General features: G+C 41.3%; 2 protein-coding genes and 1 long non-coding RNA gene across 7 annotated transcripts; 1 reads left to right on the forward strand and 2 right to left on the reverse strand.

Annotated features, from left to right (window-relative positions):
• The first annotated feature begins 23 nt into the window (after positions 1 to 23).
• pih1d2 (PIH1 domain containing 2) lies at positions 24 to 3385 on the forward strand. Of its 3 annotated transcripts, none has more exons than XM_085243744.1 (5): positions 24 to 447; positions 2009 to 2167; positions 2289 to 2481; positions 2621 to 2892; positions 3038 to 3385. In XM_085243744.1, the coding sequence occupies exons 1-5, from the start codon at positions 265 to 267 to the stop codon at positions 3170 to 3172; spliced, it is 942 nt and encodes a 313-aa protein (XP_085099870.1). In that variant the 5' UTR covers positions 24 to 264; the 3' UTR covers positions 3173 to 3385. The 3 variants fall into 3 exon arrangements, with proteins under 3 accessions (XP_085099870.1, XP_085099868.1, XP_085099871.1); XM_085243742.1 differs by having other exon boundaries at positions 31 to 447; positions 2041 to 2167; positions 2242 to 2481; XM_085243745.1 differs by lacking the exon at positions 24 to 447 and adding an exon at positions 845 to 1731.
• A 245-nt stretch (positions 3386 to 3630) lies between these two features.
• Positions 3631 to 15608, reverse strand: dixdc1a (DIX domain containing 1a). 3 transcript variants are annotated; one of them, XM_085243739.1, is made up of 16 exons: positions 15226 to 15608; positions 14934 to 15112; positions 11210 to 11367; positions 10967 to 11112; positions 7440 to 7529; positions 7134 to 7187; positions 6983 to 7033; positions 6614 to 6718; positions 6439 to 6492; positions 6253 to 6342; positions 5531 to 5608; positions 5254 to 5415; positions 5055 to 5121; positions 4757 to 4865; positions 4471 to 4579; positions 3631 to 4212 (listed from the first exon to the last, which is right to left on the reverse strand). In XM_085243739.1, exons 2-16 carry the CDS (start codon positions 14954 to 14956, stop codon positions 4129 to 4131), a joined length of 1380 nt encoding a protein of 459 aa, XP_085099865.1. In that variant the 5' UTR covers positions 14957 to 15112; positions 15226 to 15608; the 3' UTR covers positions 3631 to 4128. The 3 variants fall into 3 exon arrangements, with proteins under 3 accessions (XP_085099865.1, XP_085099863.1, XP_085099864.1); XM_085243737.1 differs by having other exon boundaries at positions 6253 to 6345; XM_085243738.1 differs by lacking the exon at positions 15226 to 15608 and having other exon boundaries at positions 6253 to 6345; positions 14934 to 15188.
• A 1304-nt stretch (positions 15609 to 16912) lies between these two features.
• LOC146559974 (uncharacterized) lies at positions 16913 to 17306 on the reverse strand. The gene is made up of 2 exons (XR_014888191.1): positions 17192 to 17306; positions 16913 to 17110 (listed from the first exon to the last, which is right to left on the reverse strand). It is a non-coding gene; the product is annotated as an uncharacterized LOC146559974 (long non-coding RNA).

The following is a 17306-nucleotide window of genomic DNA, read 5'->3' on the forward strand; positions in this document are numbered from 1 at the left end:
TTATGTTTCTATGGCAACTGACAACATTGGCCTAACTAGTGTTAGCGATTACAACTAATGAGCTACAGAACGTAATTAGTTGAGGGTTTTTTTTTTAAATTAATATTTGTGTGATACTGCTCCATATTTGTCGGCTATTTAAGGTGTTTCTATAACACATGCTCCTCTATAACACTGCTGACCGGCTGGTTTTCTGACGCACAAACTTTTTCTGCCAACTAGCTAGAGTTAGCTAGGTAATAAAAGTACGACAGTTACCTTAACATGTGCTCCACTGGCAGTACAGAGGATGTTTTGCAGCAGATGAGCAAACTGTGGTCCATGCTGGATGATCTCTCTGAAAATGACCCTGCAGCCTACCGTACGCTTATAGAGAAACAGATAAAGGAAGGAGCTGAATTCAGAGCGCCGCCCGAGCTGGACTCCTGCCTCTGCACTGAAATACTGGTGAGTTTCATTCGTGTAGGCCCCAGTCCATACTGTGGTCCATACAGGTGTTGCTCATCACATTCTTTGGTTCAGCTAGAAAGGAAGCCCACCTTTATTCCTCCAATCATAAATTAATACTCTAAATTCAAACATAAATTAGGGAAAGTTAACTGTCATATCAGAAAATGTAGGTAGGTAGGATACAGCTCAGTACCCATCATCAAAAAAAAAAAAAAGATTCAGTGTCCCAGGTCCTGTCATTGGTACAAGAAATTACATTACAGGAGAATTTGGATTGGGAACAGCACCTACTCTGCAAAAGGCTCACCCAAGTAATGCAGGCATCTGATGGAGGAGGGGGACTGCCAGGAATCAACTAGATGTGCAACAGCAGTCCCCTAACTTCAGCAAGGCCGCTGAATGATGCGGGAAGGAATAAAAAGGAAGAACAATCAAATGTAGTGAGCTATGGAATATGAAAACAAAACAGCCCACATATGATGTACTGCTCACTCCAGCAGTCTGTTACTTGTTTGCAACCCTCAAACACATCCTGGTGGGCTGCAAAAGCAGTCTAACACATGGAGGATATACTTGGTGACATAACCAACTAACTTGTCGGTAGCTATTAGTCAGGAGAGTATAGACTAACTGCAGCTCATTAGAAGTTAAAGCCACCTTTCTGCAACAAACAACCTTCATCTGGGAAGGTGAGAAATAGCATGTCAACCCCGTCTTTCTGAAATACCTTTACACTTGAAATCAACCTGGACCCAGCTCTGGTTCTCTGGTCCAGTTCCTGCCAGTCTGTCTTCACTGTAGAACTGATCGTCCCTTGGGAGGATGCAATCAATAAGGCATATGACAAGAAAAAAGCATGAGCAAGCTGAGGAAGAGGACCAAGGCTGGAAAGTGGAAGTCCATTCAGTGTAAGTGGCCTGTAGGGGCTTTGCAGCCAGCTCCACAGTAAGACTGACGAAGGAAGTAGGCATTAGGAAGGGAAGCCTAGTACAAGTTAATCAAAAAGCTTGCCACTCTTGTCAAAAGAAAGTAGTCACAGGGGCTGGCTGAAGCAGAAGGAGACCGTGTGGCCTGCCAAATTACTGGTGGGTGCCATGTGAAATACACCCAGGTCTGATCACCCTGTGGTGGGTCTGCTTTGGCGGAGGGAATCTTGTGAGAAATTACGGAAATGCACTATGAAGCTGGGGTACAAAGCTGATGATGTGTCGCACTGACAGATACATACCCACATGGTCAGCAGCAAACACCCCATCTAGAGGACTTCTCCAACCCACTCAGGTCTGTGTTATACTGATAGGGATTATAACTTCTAGTCCTATTAATTAGTGTAGTCCATTACAAGCTGTGAAAGCTTTGTCATCAAATTTCTTGTTTTTATCCAACCAAGAGTAAAGTAATAACCTAAAAATATTTCTGCTGAGGAGCTGTAAGCTGTGCTTGCTTTATATATCCTAAAATACACAGGCTGCACGAGAAACACAGGCTTTTTCTTCACTCTGCAAAGATGCTAGACTTTTATCCACTTAGAACTTTGAAATTGAATTTGTTTTGACAGATCCTTTTGACAGCACTGTGTTTCTGTGACAGAAACCAAAGAAAGGCCTGCTGTACATCAACATATGCGGCTGGAAACGTGTGCCTGCGCCTCAGGATCCCAGCAGGCCTTTACCAGTGTACACTGGAAAACTGGAAACAGGCACAAATGAAGATCAAGGTGTGTGTCAAGCTGCAGACCTGCCATTTGTATTACATGACACAAGCAAGAAAGTCATACTTTTTCCTTTACAGGCTGGTATACTGTGCTGGATGTGGCATTAAATCCTGTGTTGCTGCAGGAAAGTAGGGAGAACAAAGCAGAGATTAACCAGGTCTATATGCTGGCCCTGAGCTTTGCCCAGAAGCAGCTTGGGATGACGTTATCACAGCAGTACAGAGTTGTCAACAGTAGCCCAAATAGTAGCCCAGATGAGTTGCACTGCCGGCTTGGATTTCAGAAGTTGTCCAGTGCCCCCAAACAACCCAACACAGGTAATGCAATAAGACTGTCAACCCTGACAAGCTTTGATAAGCACTTTATGTTGAACCCATGCTCTTTACCCACTCTCCTTTCACCTCCTAAAACAATTTTCCTGATAATCCATAGTCCTTTTTTTTTTTTTTTTTACAGCCGGTCAGACACCAGCTGCCCTCCTGCAGCACATCTCCTCCCTACGATCAGAAAACCAAGAGGACTCTGCTCCTCAAATTATCTTTAGGCCTGCAGAGAAAATAAAGAAGGATTTGATCCATGTCATCTCAGCCACTTCTGTAGAGCCTCAGAAGCCAGAGTATCGACTCGAGGTGAAGACCGATGCAGCAGGAGTTCCTGACAGCGTGGAACTGACGGTGGAGCTGCCAATGGTTTGTTCCATGTCAGAATGCCAGCTGAGCATGTCCAAGGTTAGTGGTTACACACTCCCTTGAACAGTTATAACGAAGCACTTTAGAATCCAGTGTGTGTCAGTGTGTAGCTGGATGTCATAAGAAATACATAATCGACCTGTAGCGAGCCTTAGTAGCACACTGGATGTATTTTTCTCTGCAGGATGACGTCTTACTGGAGGTGGAGGATCTTTACTATTTGCTTGTGGACTTCCCAAAAACTGTAAACGAAGACACCGCGTCTGCCATCTTTAATAAGAAGAAACGAAGACTTACATTGAAAGTGAATGTCTTGTGATCATTTTCCTTAATTAAGAAACAAATGTGCAGTGTTTGTTAAGCTAGCTAAACACTGGCATTGAAAATGCCTCAAACAAAAACAACAAAACTCCTGTTGTGCAATGTACAAATTAAAAAAAAGGGAAAAAAGCACTGAGAGTGCATTGTGCTGTGGAGGGACTCGTATTCTGCCTCAGAATTCAAGTTAACTAACAATAAACAGCTAAATTGATCCATTTCCAAGCGCAACATGTTTGTGAAACAAATATGTAACAGTGTCCCTTTGTGCTGTGTGGGCTGAGGCTCAGCAGCAAATTTAATTCTAACCCCCCACCCCCCCAAAAAATTAATTGACTTTAATGACAATCTGTGGATTTTGTTTATTAATGTGTGGGCGCGTGAGTGGAGGTGTTTAATGGCTACGAGCTGGTGTCATTACCGTATGCAGGGGGGAATAATTGACAACAAAACGAACCATGCAATAATTTATGTTTATTAAAACATCAAAATTGATGCAGAACAACAACATCAGTGTTTGGCAATCTGGAACACGTGGAAAATGTCAGTAAACACTTCTTTCTTTTTTTGAGGTTTGCATACTATGCACTGATTACAGCGTTTTAAAGCACAGCGTAGCTTGTTTTTTCATATAAAGCTAACATTATTTTATTATTCAAGTATGACTTTACTGACCATTACGTGGTAGTCCCACAAACTTATTTATGAGCTGCAAACAATGTGCGACATGCGGTCCGTAAACGAAAAAAACATTGTATCCAAATGTTTAGATTCTTCATATGAAACATTCGCTTTTAAAACATTGTTTTGTTTTGTACCTTAATGGTGTTAGCTCCATTGGTCCCAGTTTTGTGTCGTAACACTATTCTTTCTTATGGCATCAGAAGTATTTTCAGTAGCTTCCTGGTCCAGTGGGAACAGCTGAGGTTTGTAGTGACGATCTCTAGTTTTTTGGCGCTATCTCCGCTCCCCGTGATCCTCCTCAACCCACGCAACAATCTTCCCCTCCCAGCCAGGGACAACGGCTCCATCCTGAAACACCTGAAAAGCCAGCATCCAGTGTTTACATATCTGAGAGACCCATATCTATACTATAAAAGGTTTGGATTGAAAGTAAAAATGAATACTTGAGGTTATCCAATTCTTTGGGATGGAAATAAGTCTCCCCATGGTGTTTTGAAGTGCACAGTAGGCACAGCTATTATTAGCATATCTTACTCTATAACTGCCGTTTTATATTTGCCAGCTGAAGCCCAATGTGAAGAGAAATAGGGGCTGTAATTTTACTCCCACGCCTACCTCCTCTTTCACTGTGCCAAACTCTGGGTCAAGGGCCTTGAAGTGGTATCTGAAACTGCCTTGTCTGTCTACAGCTGCCTTGAAGTCTCGCAGTGTCACCTCTCCCAGCCTGGAAGCACACATATATCCACACAAACGTTATGCTTTGGATAAACCAGCCCAGGCATCCATATGCGGCTATGGTCAACCAAAACCCAACTAACAATTTGCTTAAAAAATAAAGAACGCTCCAGTGAAGCAACACACAGCACTGTATCAAGCCACCATAAAGTGTTTATATACTCACCTTTTTGGGATGTTAATCAGAAATGGAGTGAGCGAGCGATCTGTGAAGTAGAGCACTTTAGTGGAGACGGCAGTATCCAGTCCTGGGCTGCTGTGTGAGTGCGCCATTTCTGGAAAAAAAACCCAGCAAACATTGTTTTTCCACAACCAAAGTCTGAAAGGGTTCTAGCCTCACACTCAGTCATGCCCTCTCTTTGCAGCACAGTGTAATTGAATGGCACAATTTGATTTAACAGCCAGTAGAGATGTTGCGGGGGATGACAAATCCTAAACAAAAACGAGCATTTTGTTTGTCTCACTCGAGCTCGGCGGCCAGGAGTCACGGTCTGTCGAGTTGGCTCTGCGTCCTGGCGATTTGAATTCCTCCTAGAAGAAGAACCAATTACTCATAGCAAACAGTCGGATGTTATCAGTTGCTGAGTCATCATTTGGCAAGTGACAGACGAGCTACTACATTTTAAAATTTCCTCTTTGAGTTGTGAGAGCGAGAGTGTGTACCCCTCTGTCCTGTCTTCGCTGGGTGTCCAGAGAGTGCAGTCTGTCCATGAGAGTGGCCACGCCCTGCTCCAGAGTGTCCAGGGTGTGATGTTGGGGGTCATGGCCGGAAAAACTGTCCCTCAAACTGCGAAGTGCTTCCCTGACGACCTGCAGCTCTTCACCCTGTGAAAAACAGTCCTCTGATACTTAAAAAGAATTGGAAAAAAATTCGAAATCATTTTGAACTGTGGACATTTACAGACATTATTGGTTAATGAGAAAATTAAAGAGTGCATACTGGTGCGCTGTGCTGGAACACTGGAGGAGATGTCGAAGCGACTGAGTTACTGTACCCGCTGCCCTCGCTCCTGAACGCCTATCAGAGACAGAGACAGTATAGACCAAGGTGAAAAGTGTTCTGAATGAAAAGTGTGATAATATTTACAAAATGTGCTCAAACTGCAATACAAAGAGCAAACACGGCCTGTGTAGCTAAAAAAACAGCCAGAAAGCTTATTCATCTAAATAAGAGCTTCACTTTTGTCCAAAAACTATAAAAAAAACATCACAACGTAGTGGGTGACATGTTTTTTTCCTATCATGATGAACACCGTGCACAGGAATCTATTTTGAGTCGATTTCACATACAGCATCCTGCTGCAAGGGATACTCACCGGTGCAAGAAATATGTATTAATCTGCCACTGAAAATAGTCTCCAACAAATGCACCATTTACTCTGATCTGAGTAACAATTTATGAAGACCACACCGCTGAGGTGTAGTGGGAAATGTAATGTTTTCTTCAAGCATCATGGTGCCTTAATATATTTATAGTTTTTGGTCTTATTGAGTAATGTTTCTCGTAAGAAGAAATATATGGGCTATCTTGCGGCAAGTACAATGTAATCACAGACCGATGCGCGATTAAAAAAAACAAACAAACGTTGGTGTTATATATGAGTCCTGCATTCAAACATATGTTATTTAGCACGTATATGTGAAACCTGTCATGCTGCATACCCGTCCCAGGCTGACTTCATGTGCCTTGTGCTGAGCTTCATCAAGCTTTTGCTGCTGCTGCTGCAGTATTCTGTCCTTCCTCCCGAGCTGCTGCTATTGTGACAAGAGAGATGGATGGCACGAGGCTTTATTTGCATCTCTATGGCTAAAAGAACGCACTGACGTGTATATAATAAAAGACAATACCTCATATTCGCTAAGTAATTTGTTCCTTTCACTCAGCTTGCGTTTGAGCTCTGCCTGCAAACAGTTATATCAAGGTGATATATGAGTGCTATAGTTCTCTCACTTAAACCTGCAGCCACGAGTCAAAGAGGTCGAATATTTCATCGTGTCAAAGGGAAATCATCACTTGTCTCACATTTTCCCCCTCCAGCTGATCTTTGGCCATGTTGCACCTCAGTAGGTCCTGCTTTAGCTGCAGCACAGCATCCTCCTGCACTGCCAAGCGCTGCTGCAGAGCATCCTAATGAGAAGCAAGAGGGAGATCAAAGAATTGTCCAGAAAAGACCTGAATACTGATGAACTGCATCCACCTGCCTCATCGACAGGATCCACCCAGCTCTAAACTTCTTTTGATCTTTGTAAAGAAATGATAAATGTATAATGTATGTGATAAAACTTACAGAATCATCAGTTTGGGAGGGCGCAATAGTCAAAAAGGTTAAATATAATCCTTTAATCCATTTTACTTCACATATAAATCCCAAAACTAGAGTAAGAGGTTTACCTTGATGGCCTGAATGTGACGTGTCTCCTGTTTGTGCCTCAGAAGTTCCCTCTAAGAGCCACACAAAGGAACAACAAAAACATTAGAGAAAAGGACTCTGCCCCTAAGACAGCTCATCTATGTTAAACCTAATTACATTTACTTACTGTACCTTGAGATCAAGGGCTTCCTCCATGCTTTGGTCCAGACGACTGCGGATGAGAACCTTCAAAGGGAGAGGGTACGAGCGGGGTAATTAGAGAATGGAAAAATGTCAGAACGTATGAGGAGGCATTGGGCCTCCATGACAGTGCGCTGGCAGATCAGAGAGATTCATTTGTGCTCTATAGTGGCCACTCGTGAGACGAGTAATGGCTACAAACATCATCAGAACAGAAGGGCTGACACGGACACTTCAAGCTCGGTGGCGAGCAACTGTTGTTTGTTTTCTCAAGTTAGCAGAGAGAGGGCACTGTACCAGCTGCTGCTCGGTGTTAGCCCGGTTATCTCCAAAGCTCACGGATCCATCCTGGTCTTCCTCAGGGAGGGAGCCATGGAGCAGCAGAGCCTAAAAACCAAAACACATACAAATCTGAAGAAAACTTGCAAGCAATGATAGTTGCGACGCATGATAGAGAAACCAGGTTTCTGTGGTTGTAAATGCCTCCGTTTTTGCTAATAAAGTCAGTGAACTGAACCAAATCAAATTGAAATTACACTGACAAGTCTGTGTAAATATACAGACTGTAATGTAATATAGAGACTCTAAAACTGAAAACATAAAGGCTATTACTGTAAAAGTCACCAAAACATCTATTTTTAATTTATGAACAGTATGTGGACGTGCTGTCGCTGCACCGATATTTGTAGCTGAATACTATAAATGACCCCAAACATACCAATTAAATACCATGTGCCAAACTTATTTATTTGCACAAATTAATGAAGCTGGCAAAGATTAGCAAATTTTGTAGGATTAGCTTTGTCTTTCATATTTTTATTCTTAATTATCCTAATAATCTGTGGCTCTCTTCCACACCGTGTCTTTGTTCTGTTTCCCTTACCTCACCCCCAAACGCTTGCAGCAGTCTGCCCCGCCCTGAGCCTGATTTTGACAGAGGTTTCTTCCAGTTGAAAAGGAGTTTTTGCTTTCCACTGTTGCCAAAGGGCTTGCTTATAGGGGGTTATCTCATGCTGGGTTTTCTCTGTTTTCTTTGTATTATTGTAGGGTCTTTATCTTACAATGTAACGCTCCTTGAGGCGACTGCTGTTGTGATTTGGCGCTATATAAATGAAATTGAATTGAATTGAATGCATTGATGTCTGAATAAGACCCATTATACTGTAAGGATCTTGCACATGGAAGGTATGTTGTAACATGGCAAAGACTCAATGCTTTTCACAACCTTCTGACATTCAAATCAAGCATCAGAATTGGAAGAGAAAGGTCCTTTTATTGACTTTGAAAGTGGCATGGTTGTTGTTGCCTGTCAGGCTAGTATTACAACAAAAGTATGCAGAAGAGCATTTATAAATGCTCAGTGTGTTGAACCTTGAAGCAGATCAATTCATCATTCACAGAAGCACCAATATTAGACAATAGAAGATCTCAATGTCTGATGGTGGTGTATTGGTGTGAGGGATATTTTTGATGGCTGCACCCAGCTGTATAACGCGCCTCGTCACAGAGCTCAAATCATCCCAAACTGGTTTCTTGAACATAACAGTGTATTCACTGTACTCAGATGACCTCCACAGTCACCAAATCTCACTCCAATAAAGCACCTTTGTGATGCGGTGGACCAGATTTAAATTGTGTATGTGCAATTGACAAATCTGCAGCAACTGTGTTATGGTATCACATCAATATGGACCAAAATCTCTGAGGAATGTTTCCAGCACCTTGTTGAATGTGTGCCATGAAGAATTAAGACAGTTCTGAATCTAAAAACCAGTACTACCAGGTATTAATGCCTAATAAAGTGGCAAGTGAGTTTATATTTTATATGTATTATAAGCCTAACAAGTCTCATTTTATGATTTTCTTATAAAAGCGCCCCCTTTCACATTTTTTCATGCAACATAATTTTAATCATTTCATATAAATTATAATAGATCAGTGACTTATCCACAGTGCACTCTGCTATTCACCCTGTGACTACTGGGATAGGCTCCGACCCTTCTACGACCCCGATTGGATAAACGGAAGTAACAGAATGGACTCAAAGTATAAATCAGGTAAAAAAAAATTTCATCTTTGTCTGTTTATCTGTCAAAACACATATTATTCTTTCTAGTGGATGGCTTTATCATGCTTAGTGTGTTACATCTGGTCTATCTGTTTGGGTTTCTTTTTAATTACTTCATTTAAAAATATATTTCCATTTTTAGCATGTAGCATTTGGATCTTGTCATTTCTTTTGTCATTTCTAAGTCTTCCCAAAATCTTGTAATCTTACTGACTGCTAGTGACACTCTGGTACAATTTTATTTAGCAATTTAACTTGGAAAGTGCTGTATAATTGCAAATTAACTAAATATGCCAGAATACATGTCTATAATTAACTAAATTGAGGCATGTATTTATTTCCAATCCTCTGATGAGATTTCAGTTATACAGTCTTCATTACTTGCGCTTGGTTTACAATGTGAACTCCCTCATGAACAGAGTGTAAGCAGATTATAAAACGTTGATATGACGACCTTTCTTTAGCAGTCCTTTGTCATCGATACTTTAGTAGGAATCTGTGGGGATCTAGTGAGTAAATAATGTTGATGTGCTGCAGAAAATAACAGTGTTTTCTTTTCAGATTAGATTCTTGCTTCAGTTCTTCAGTGCACATAATAATACAAGAGTTTGGATCTTTTGAACTCCTTCAGAAGCCCGATTTCAAATGCACAATCTGCTGTGCCTTGTGAAAGCAAACCAGCTACCCCATACTGAGCTACAGTTAGCTTTGGATTCGAAAACAACCAAGGTGTGATTAAAGTGCAGACTTTCAGCTTTAATGCATGGGGTTTAACAAAAGTATTCCTTTTTTGTTAGCCATTTTATACAAACTAACATAGTATTAAATATACACATTGATTTTAAAAATTACAGAAAATGTTTGCGGTCAGTGGCTCCCTGAAATTTAGAACCCATGCACACCACCAAGTGCTTTGTTTCATCCCTTGAGGTGCCCTGCAGGCCCTTTCTGCAGCCACCTTCAGCCGCTGCTTCAGTGTTTGGTGCTGCAGTCCATGTGCATCCCTTCTTTTTATTTTAAGAATGTACCAGATTGTTGGTTTGGCCACTGCTAGAATTTAGTCATCTCTTTGATAGTTTTATTTGGTTTTTGCATGTTTTACAACCTAATGATGGACTCCTTCACTTTTATTAGCTAATCTTTTGGACCCCACATTGAGAGTTCCAGTGAAAAGCTCTAAATCAACTCCCAGTCTTTTTTCTGCTCAGTTTGTCATAAAATAACAACAGAACAGGCATCACTTAACCATGGAGCTGCTTGTCAGTTAATTATCTAACTACTTGTGAGCATCTGATAAGACAAGATTACATAGAAAGCGGCTGTAGACATGCAAACATTTTTAAAAACTTTAAGCTAGCACTGGATGCTAACAATTTTTAAGGTTTCTTCAGACTGTTTAGTTGCATTAGGACCAACTACATGGTGATTTTTGTTTTTCACTATGGCTCTAATTTAACAACCCAGTGCCCTGATTTTATTGTAAGGACAGATAATAAATAGCCTCCTTTTTAAAATGTTTCAGTGACTCAAAACAGAGAAACAATAAAGTCAGCAAACAGAGGTATGGTGGGTTTACCTGCTGATAAAAACTGAGCTGAAAACATTTACATGCCCTGACCAAACTTTCATCCTTCTTTCTCAGAATCTATTTTTTTACTACTTGCTCCTTACTCTGTGGATTTGTTGCAAATAGGGCAGCGACCCTGTCGCTTATATCCCTTGGCCCAGAGCAGCAGTTTGTTTTGAAGTGCATTACCTGTAACCGGAACACCATCCTTCTCGCTTCTTGCATCTCCTTTTCCAGCTGCTCCTGGTGTGCATCCAGCTGCTCCTCCCAGGACTTCTCTTCCTCCTGCCCATCGTGCCCCAGGGAAGGACACAATCCACAGAGAGCCACCTCCTCTAAAAGTGGCAGAGGGACAGGGGAAATGAGGCAAGGCACCTTTTTTTTCACTGCATCATATCTGGCTCTACAAGAGTTGATGTGCAGCCAACCAACCTGTGACAGATTTCTTCTCTGTCAGCTCAGATTTGTCATCCTGAGGTTCCCCCTGGTTCTCAGGGTGATCATGGACTGTTTCTTCTTTAGGGGTGTCAGTGAGCTGGGTGATAACATACTCCTCTTTGGAGGAGTGAGCTGGGCTGGCTGAGCTGAGACTGAAACAGATGGTGGGCACAGGCAGGAATGAATGTGCTTGTATGCTGCCAAATGAGCAGCAATAAAGAAACCTAACTACATAAAATGGCGATTTGAAATTTTAAAAATTCCCAGAGGAGCACAATAATGTAAATTAATCCCGTTTGGGATAGATATTTTAACTAAATCCATTTTTGAACTCATAATGCCAACATGATGCATGATATTTCAAACAGCATTGTCTGCATCACGGGTTCACAGATTATTTTGTAGATAACAGAACTATTACAAAAGGGGGAAAAAAAGAAGAAAAGACTGAATGAACAGATTTTCAACTCATTCAAAAAATACACAGCAGGAGCAGGAATGCCTGCAAGCCTGTCATTTTCTAACAGGAAATTCTTTACATATTTTGCTCCCCCTTCGGCCATAATTTCATAACATAGTGCTGGCATGGTTTCTGAACAGCTTGTTTCCTTGCAGTTTCATGAATATAGTGTTTTTGAGAGCATCTCCAGCAGCCTGAGGTTCAGACCAGCTGTCATCTTCACTCTCCTGTGTTTGTGGACATTGGATACAGCTACTATGACCTGTGACCTATAGCATTATGCACAGTCCCTAACAGGGTAGTTTCCCTGTGTTTTTCCCTCCGAGTCTGCATGTGAAGACAAGCCTGCGACTGCATGAACAGATCTAAACGCTGTGCAAGCATGCCATAGAAAAGCATCACTACTCATCACCCTGCTCCCCAGGCTAACTAGCTGAGAATGAAGGAAAGAAAGCAAAGAATGTCCTGCTGAATTTGCTTCATATGTATGGTGGTAAGATTTTCTTCTTATGTAATAGTTAGCACTAGCTAATAGCACAGCAAAGTACTCTCTGAGGATTAAAGGACATATTCCTTTGATTAATCATAGTTAACGTCTGCTTATCAGCCACTGATCGAATCAGAAACACACCTCAAAGAATCTAATGTTAAGCAGACTTAGTGAAGCATTTCACCATTACAGCATCCAAGTTAGCATGCTAATATTTGCATATGATGGGGCTGAGAGAAATGTCTTGCAGGTAAAGAGTCATGAACAAATGCACCAGACATGTAAATTTTGTCTTGATGATTGTGCTCGATTGGAAATCAGTGAATAGCAGAGTTGTTACAATCCAAATGTATAAGGGCATACATTCCACAGCTGCTTTATTAGGTATACATGTTCAGCTGCTTGATAATATAAATGTATAATCAACCAACCACATGGCAGCAGCTCAGTAAATTAGGCATGTATACAAGGTCCTGCCTTGTATAAGGAGCATTAGGAAGGTGAGAAAAAAGATGATTTAAGTGGTTTGTTAGTGCCAAATGTGCTGGTCTGACTGTCTCAGAAACTGACAATCAACTGGGATTTTCCCACACATTTCTAGGGTTTATAGAGAATGGTCCAAAAAAGTGCAAATATCAGGTGAGCAGCAGTTCTCTGGGCAAAAATGCCCTGTTGGACATCTCCTCTGCCAGAGGTCAGAGGAGAATGGACAGACTGTTTCAAGCTGATAGGGGTGTCTGTAGCTCAGGAGGTAGAGCAGGTCGCCTACTAATGCTCCAGTCTGCAGGCCAAATATCCTTGGGCAAGGTCCTAACCCCAAATTGGTCTACAGTGCATCCATCTGAGTATAAATGTGTGAGAATGTTAGATAAGAAGCACTTACACAGAACGAGCACAGAAATTTAGCTGATAGGAAAGCAACAGTAACTCCTGTTACAACCAAAGTATGCAGAAGAGCATCTTTGAATGCTCAACTTGTGAAACCTTGAAGCAGAACACCACACTAAATGCCACTTCTTTCAGGTTAGAACAGGAATCTGAGGCTGCTTTTTGCATAGGGTTACCAAAATTAGACAACAGAAGATTGAAAAAATGTTTTATGGTCTGATGAGTCTCGATTTCTGCTTCTGCTAGATTTCTCCTTACCCATCCGACATTCAGATGGGTAGGGTCTCTTTGGTATAAATAACATGGAAGCATGGATCCAACCCGCTTTGTATAAATGGTTCAGACTGGTGGAAATATATTGGTTAGAGGAATGTTGGATCTCAATTCAATAGAGCACCACTGGGATGCTAAAATGGTTAAACATGGTTTAATGTATTATTCTTTTTATATATCAAACCATACTGAGAAAGTTATGATTAGTTTCGTCTTTCCAACTTCCCGGAAAGAGTCTCTGCACTACTGTAGGTCACATAAAAACATGAACTAAGCCTCTTATCAGAAGCTGCTGTAATTATCCTTAAGTGTTTTTCAAAAAGGGATCAAAGAAGCACCTCCTACTAATCTAGTCACTGCAGATAATAACACTCTATCATTGTCTCTAAGAGTAGTTCAATAACACATTTATTGTAAATGCTCTTTGCTGATCTCTCGCTACAAGAGAACACGTACAATCCGATAGATTTGGAACATATGGGTTTAGCAAAGATTAAGCATTGGGATTTGCAAAAGATGAGCTTCTGTGCAATAGATTAACATAATTTGATCAGTGGTGGTGGCCTGAGTGGGCCTCCATTTACTCCAATTTTTAGATACTTTGCTTTAGTATTTATACTTTTTTTGGCTACTTTGTATTCATAGCTGCTACAAACTGCTAAAACTTATTATTTCTCAATATTTATCCGACTGTTGCTTGTCATATTAGCTTTCGTGGATTAGTAGATTTAGTTGATAGCATTTTAATAGATTTTAGGCAGTGCAAGTACTTAGTCGAGCCATCAAAGAAAGATTTTCTCTATATGTTTCTTTGAGTTTTTTAAAAGAAAGAAAACTTGTAAAACCAAACCTTTCACAAAAATTATCAGATGAAAAAAAGCTGTTGTATCTTCTTTCTTTTTTTCACGTTCACCACTTTTAAAAAACCCTCAAATGCTGTGGTTCAGCGGTCAAGTCCAAACACCCGTTTTGGGAACTACTAAATTATAGATGACAGTGTATTAAATAATCCAAACTACTTTCACCTCATTTTTCTACAACAGTAAAGTGCAGCTTATTCATCTTTTATAACATATCAGTGACAGTTTGTGTCATCATCAATCTTTTTGACTGATGTGTTCAGCACTGACTTTAAAGGACCAGTTAAATAAAGCAGGTCATTGTAAACATGGTGCAAAGTGAAAAAGAAGATAAAGTTATCAGATTAAAGTAAAGAATAATGTAAATCAGTCTAATCAATTTAAACTTATATCTGAATCGTGGCACGGCATACACAGAAATAGCTGTTAGAGAGAGGTTGCTAGGCAATAGCAGCTCGGCTCACACAGACACACACAGGGACACACCCACACCTACTGCACTGTAAACACCGAACAATAACCTGCACAGCTTGGCTTTCAAGATCAAGCTGTTCGGATGAAACGCAATTCCATGACTAAGACTGAGATTCACATGCGGTTGAAGTGATAAATCTGTTTTATAGTGTTGTGATTGTAGACTTACATATACATATATATATATATATATCTGCCACTGATGCATCCCTGCATTGTCAACAATAGCAATAGCCTGAATTGCCGTACTGTTCATATTAAAATAGCACTTACCATTTCATCTGTTTGGCTCCCATGCTGGTGTTTACAGGCTTAACCTCCCATACAGTCCGCGCCCCACATCTGGGTGATGCCCTGCGTCTCAGTCAGGACCATAGCCCAAACACAGCCAGAGGCAGCAGGGAGGGGAACAGCCCTGAAAGCCGCAAGCAGAGGAGTCTCCACGTCGCACACTGTGTTCAATCAGAAATAACAGCACGTTTAAATCCTCTCCAACAGCATATTCCTAAAACATAAAGCTCAAAATCCTAATCAAAAGCCCCCAAACCCTTCCCCTAAATCATACCAAGGCTCAGTCGTTGCTGGCAGGGAGAGATAGGGAGAGACAGACAGAGAGAGGATTGGAGCTCAGCAGCACCAGTGACTGAAATCTGCCTGGTTTCTCATTGCACTCGCCTTGTGGTGGAGCTCACCAGCTCCCATTCACGAACACAATGTTTTTTGTTCCTTACGGACAAGAACTGATGCAGCTCTTGTGCATCTTTTTCACCCTTTTTGCATTCATTCTCCTGTCCCCTCCCTCCCTCTCCTTCCCCTCTTTTCTCTTCTGCTTGGCCGAACTGGCTTTGTATCACTCCTTCCTTCGTTCGGTGAGAGAGAGGATGTCAGACATGGCTCTGTCTGGGTGTGTTCACCCTCCCCCTCTCCCTTATTCCTCCTCCCTGCTTTCCCTACAGCTCTCTCCTTTCACAAGGAGGAAGAGGTGGGAGTTGTTCTCCTTCTCCTTTTCTCTCCATGTACTGCATATACCTGCAGCTAAAATGAGAAATGACATTCTGATTTTTAAAAACAGGAAAATTAGCAGACTTTTGTTTGTTGATAAAACCACAGGCTTGTATAACAACATACCATACAGGCCAAGCCATTACCAGAGGGTAATTATATATTTACAGAGTCAGAGGAAATAGGGAGGTACTTAAGGAGAAAATGGTATTTATAGAGTGGACGCATCAGCCTGGAAAACCAGCTCTTCTCACTTCTGTGTCTTGTATGTACTGAAAAGCATTTCGATGCTAATGCGCTACAACATCAGAGGCATCAGATTAAACTCAAATTTTAAAAAGTGTCAGCTTCGTAATTTGAACACCAGGCAGCAGAAACAAAAGAATTTCTTTGACATGTACAGCCAGTGTTAAGTATTCCTTTGAAAGGCGTTTTTGGCAGATTACGCTGTCATTAAGTTGTTAGAAGTGTTGGCAGTGTCATCAGCAAGAAGGAAAAAAAAGCAACCAAAAAACGTGAAGTAGGTCTCAACGTGGCAGCTTGCAGTTCTGCCCATAACAAAATGACAGCGTCTTAAATTCCCTATGAGCACCATCGATGGATGCTTCAATGAGCTACTTTACTGTAGAGCCATGAATATGTATGTAACCCACCATACAAATGCCGCATTAGATTTATGCAGAGAAACAGCAGAGGCAAAAGCAAGCTGTCATGCCGACAGCTATTTGTGCTAAATCAAAATGACAAAAATATTTAAATTTGTTGGGATACCTACAATAAGTGAAAAATGTTTGAATCACACACAAAATATATTTTTGTAATTTCAAAAATATAAAGTGTTATTAGTCCCACATTCCGTGTATCCCTTTATTACGACTGCCATGTGCGGTTATCTTTTTCTAGTGTATATTTGAAAAAACCCTTTTAATACTTTAGTAGCTTTTGCTCATTTTCCAGCTCCATATTTTTGTTCTACTAGAGTAGCTTTGCACAATTTAGAGTTCAGAATAATCCCTATTTATCTGATACTGGGCTTTAGGGCAGCCCTCTTACCTTAAGGCTCATTATTTGGCATTTTGGAAACGTAATCAATCCACGGTATATAACAGAAAGTAAGGAAATGCACAATAGGTCACCTTTTAGAAGAATGTGATGCTCATACAAACTAAGGTTTGTTACACTCTCCTGTTACGGCCGAGAAGGCCCGGCTGTGGGTGTGGACTCAAATGCAGACACAGAGGGAGGCAAACGGGCGTGAACACAGTGCTTTATTTACAAGTGTCTAGTGAAATTACACAACAGGAGACTATGAATGCTATGAATTATGAAATGCTATGAACTGTGAACTGTGAGGCCAAACTGTGAACATGAAACTGAGTGCTATGGCTAGGTGCTGGATTTCACGGATGGAAAAAAGGGGCAGCGGCTTGGATGGAGGTACGCAGTCACTATAATGAGAAGAGACAAGTAGTCAGTGGCAGTCCAGTGAATCACAGCTGCAGGGTTAGGCTATGGAGGTTAGGGCTTACGCGTTGCAGGTTTAAAGTGTCATGCGAGGAAGGGGTGTCCAGGGGGTTCCGGGTGAGGAGTGTCCAGAGAGGATCCAGAATATGCGTGGAGTGAGGGACTTGGCAGGGAGGCAGG

The sequence above is a fragment of the Mchenga conophoros genome, linkage group LG14 (genome assembly GCF_057382185.1).
Source record: "Mchenga conophoros isolate Kocher_MC1m ecotype Shallow Benthic linkage group LG14, M_conophoros_male_GT1.1, whole genome shotgun sequence".
Lineage (NCBI taxonomy): Eukaryota > Metazoa > Chordata > Actinopteri > Cichliformes > Cichlidae > Mchenga > Mchenga conophoros.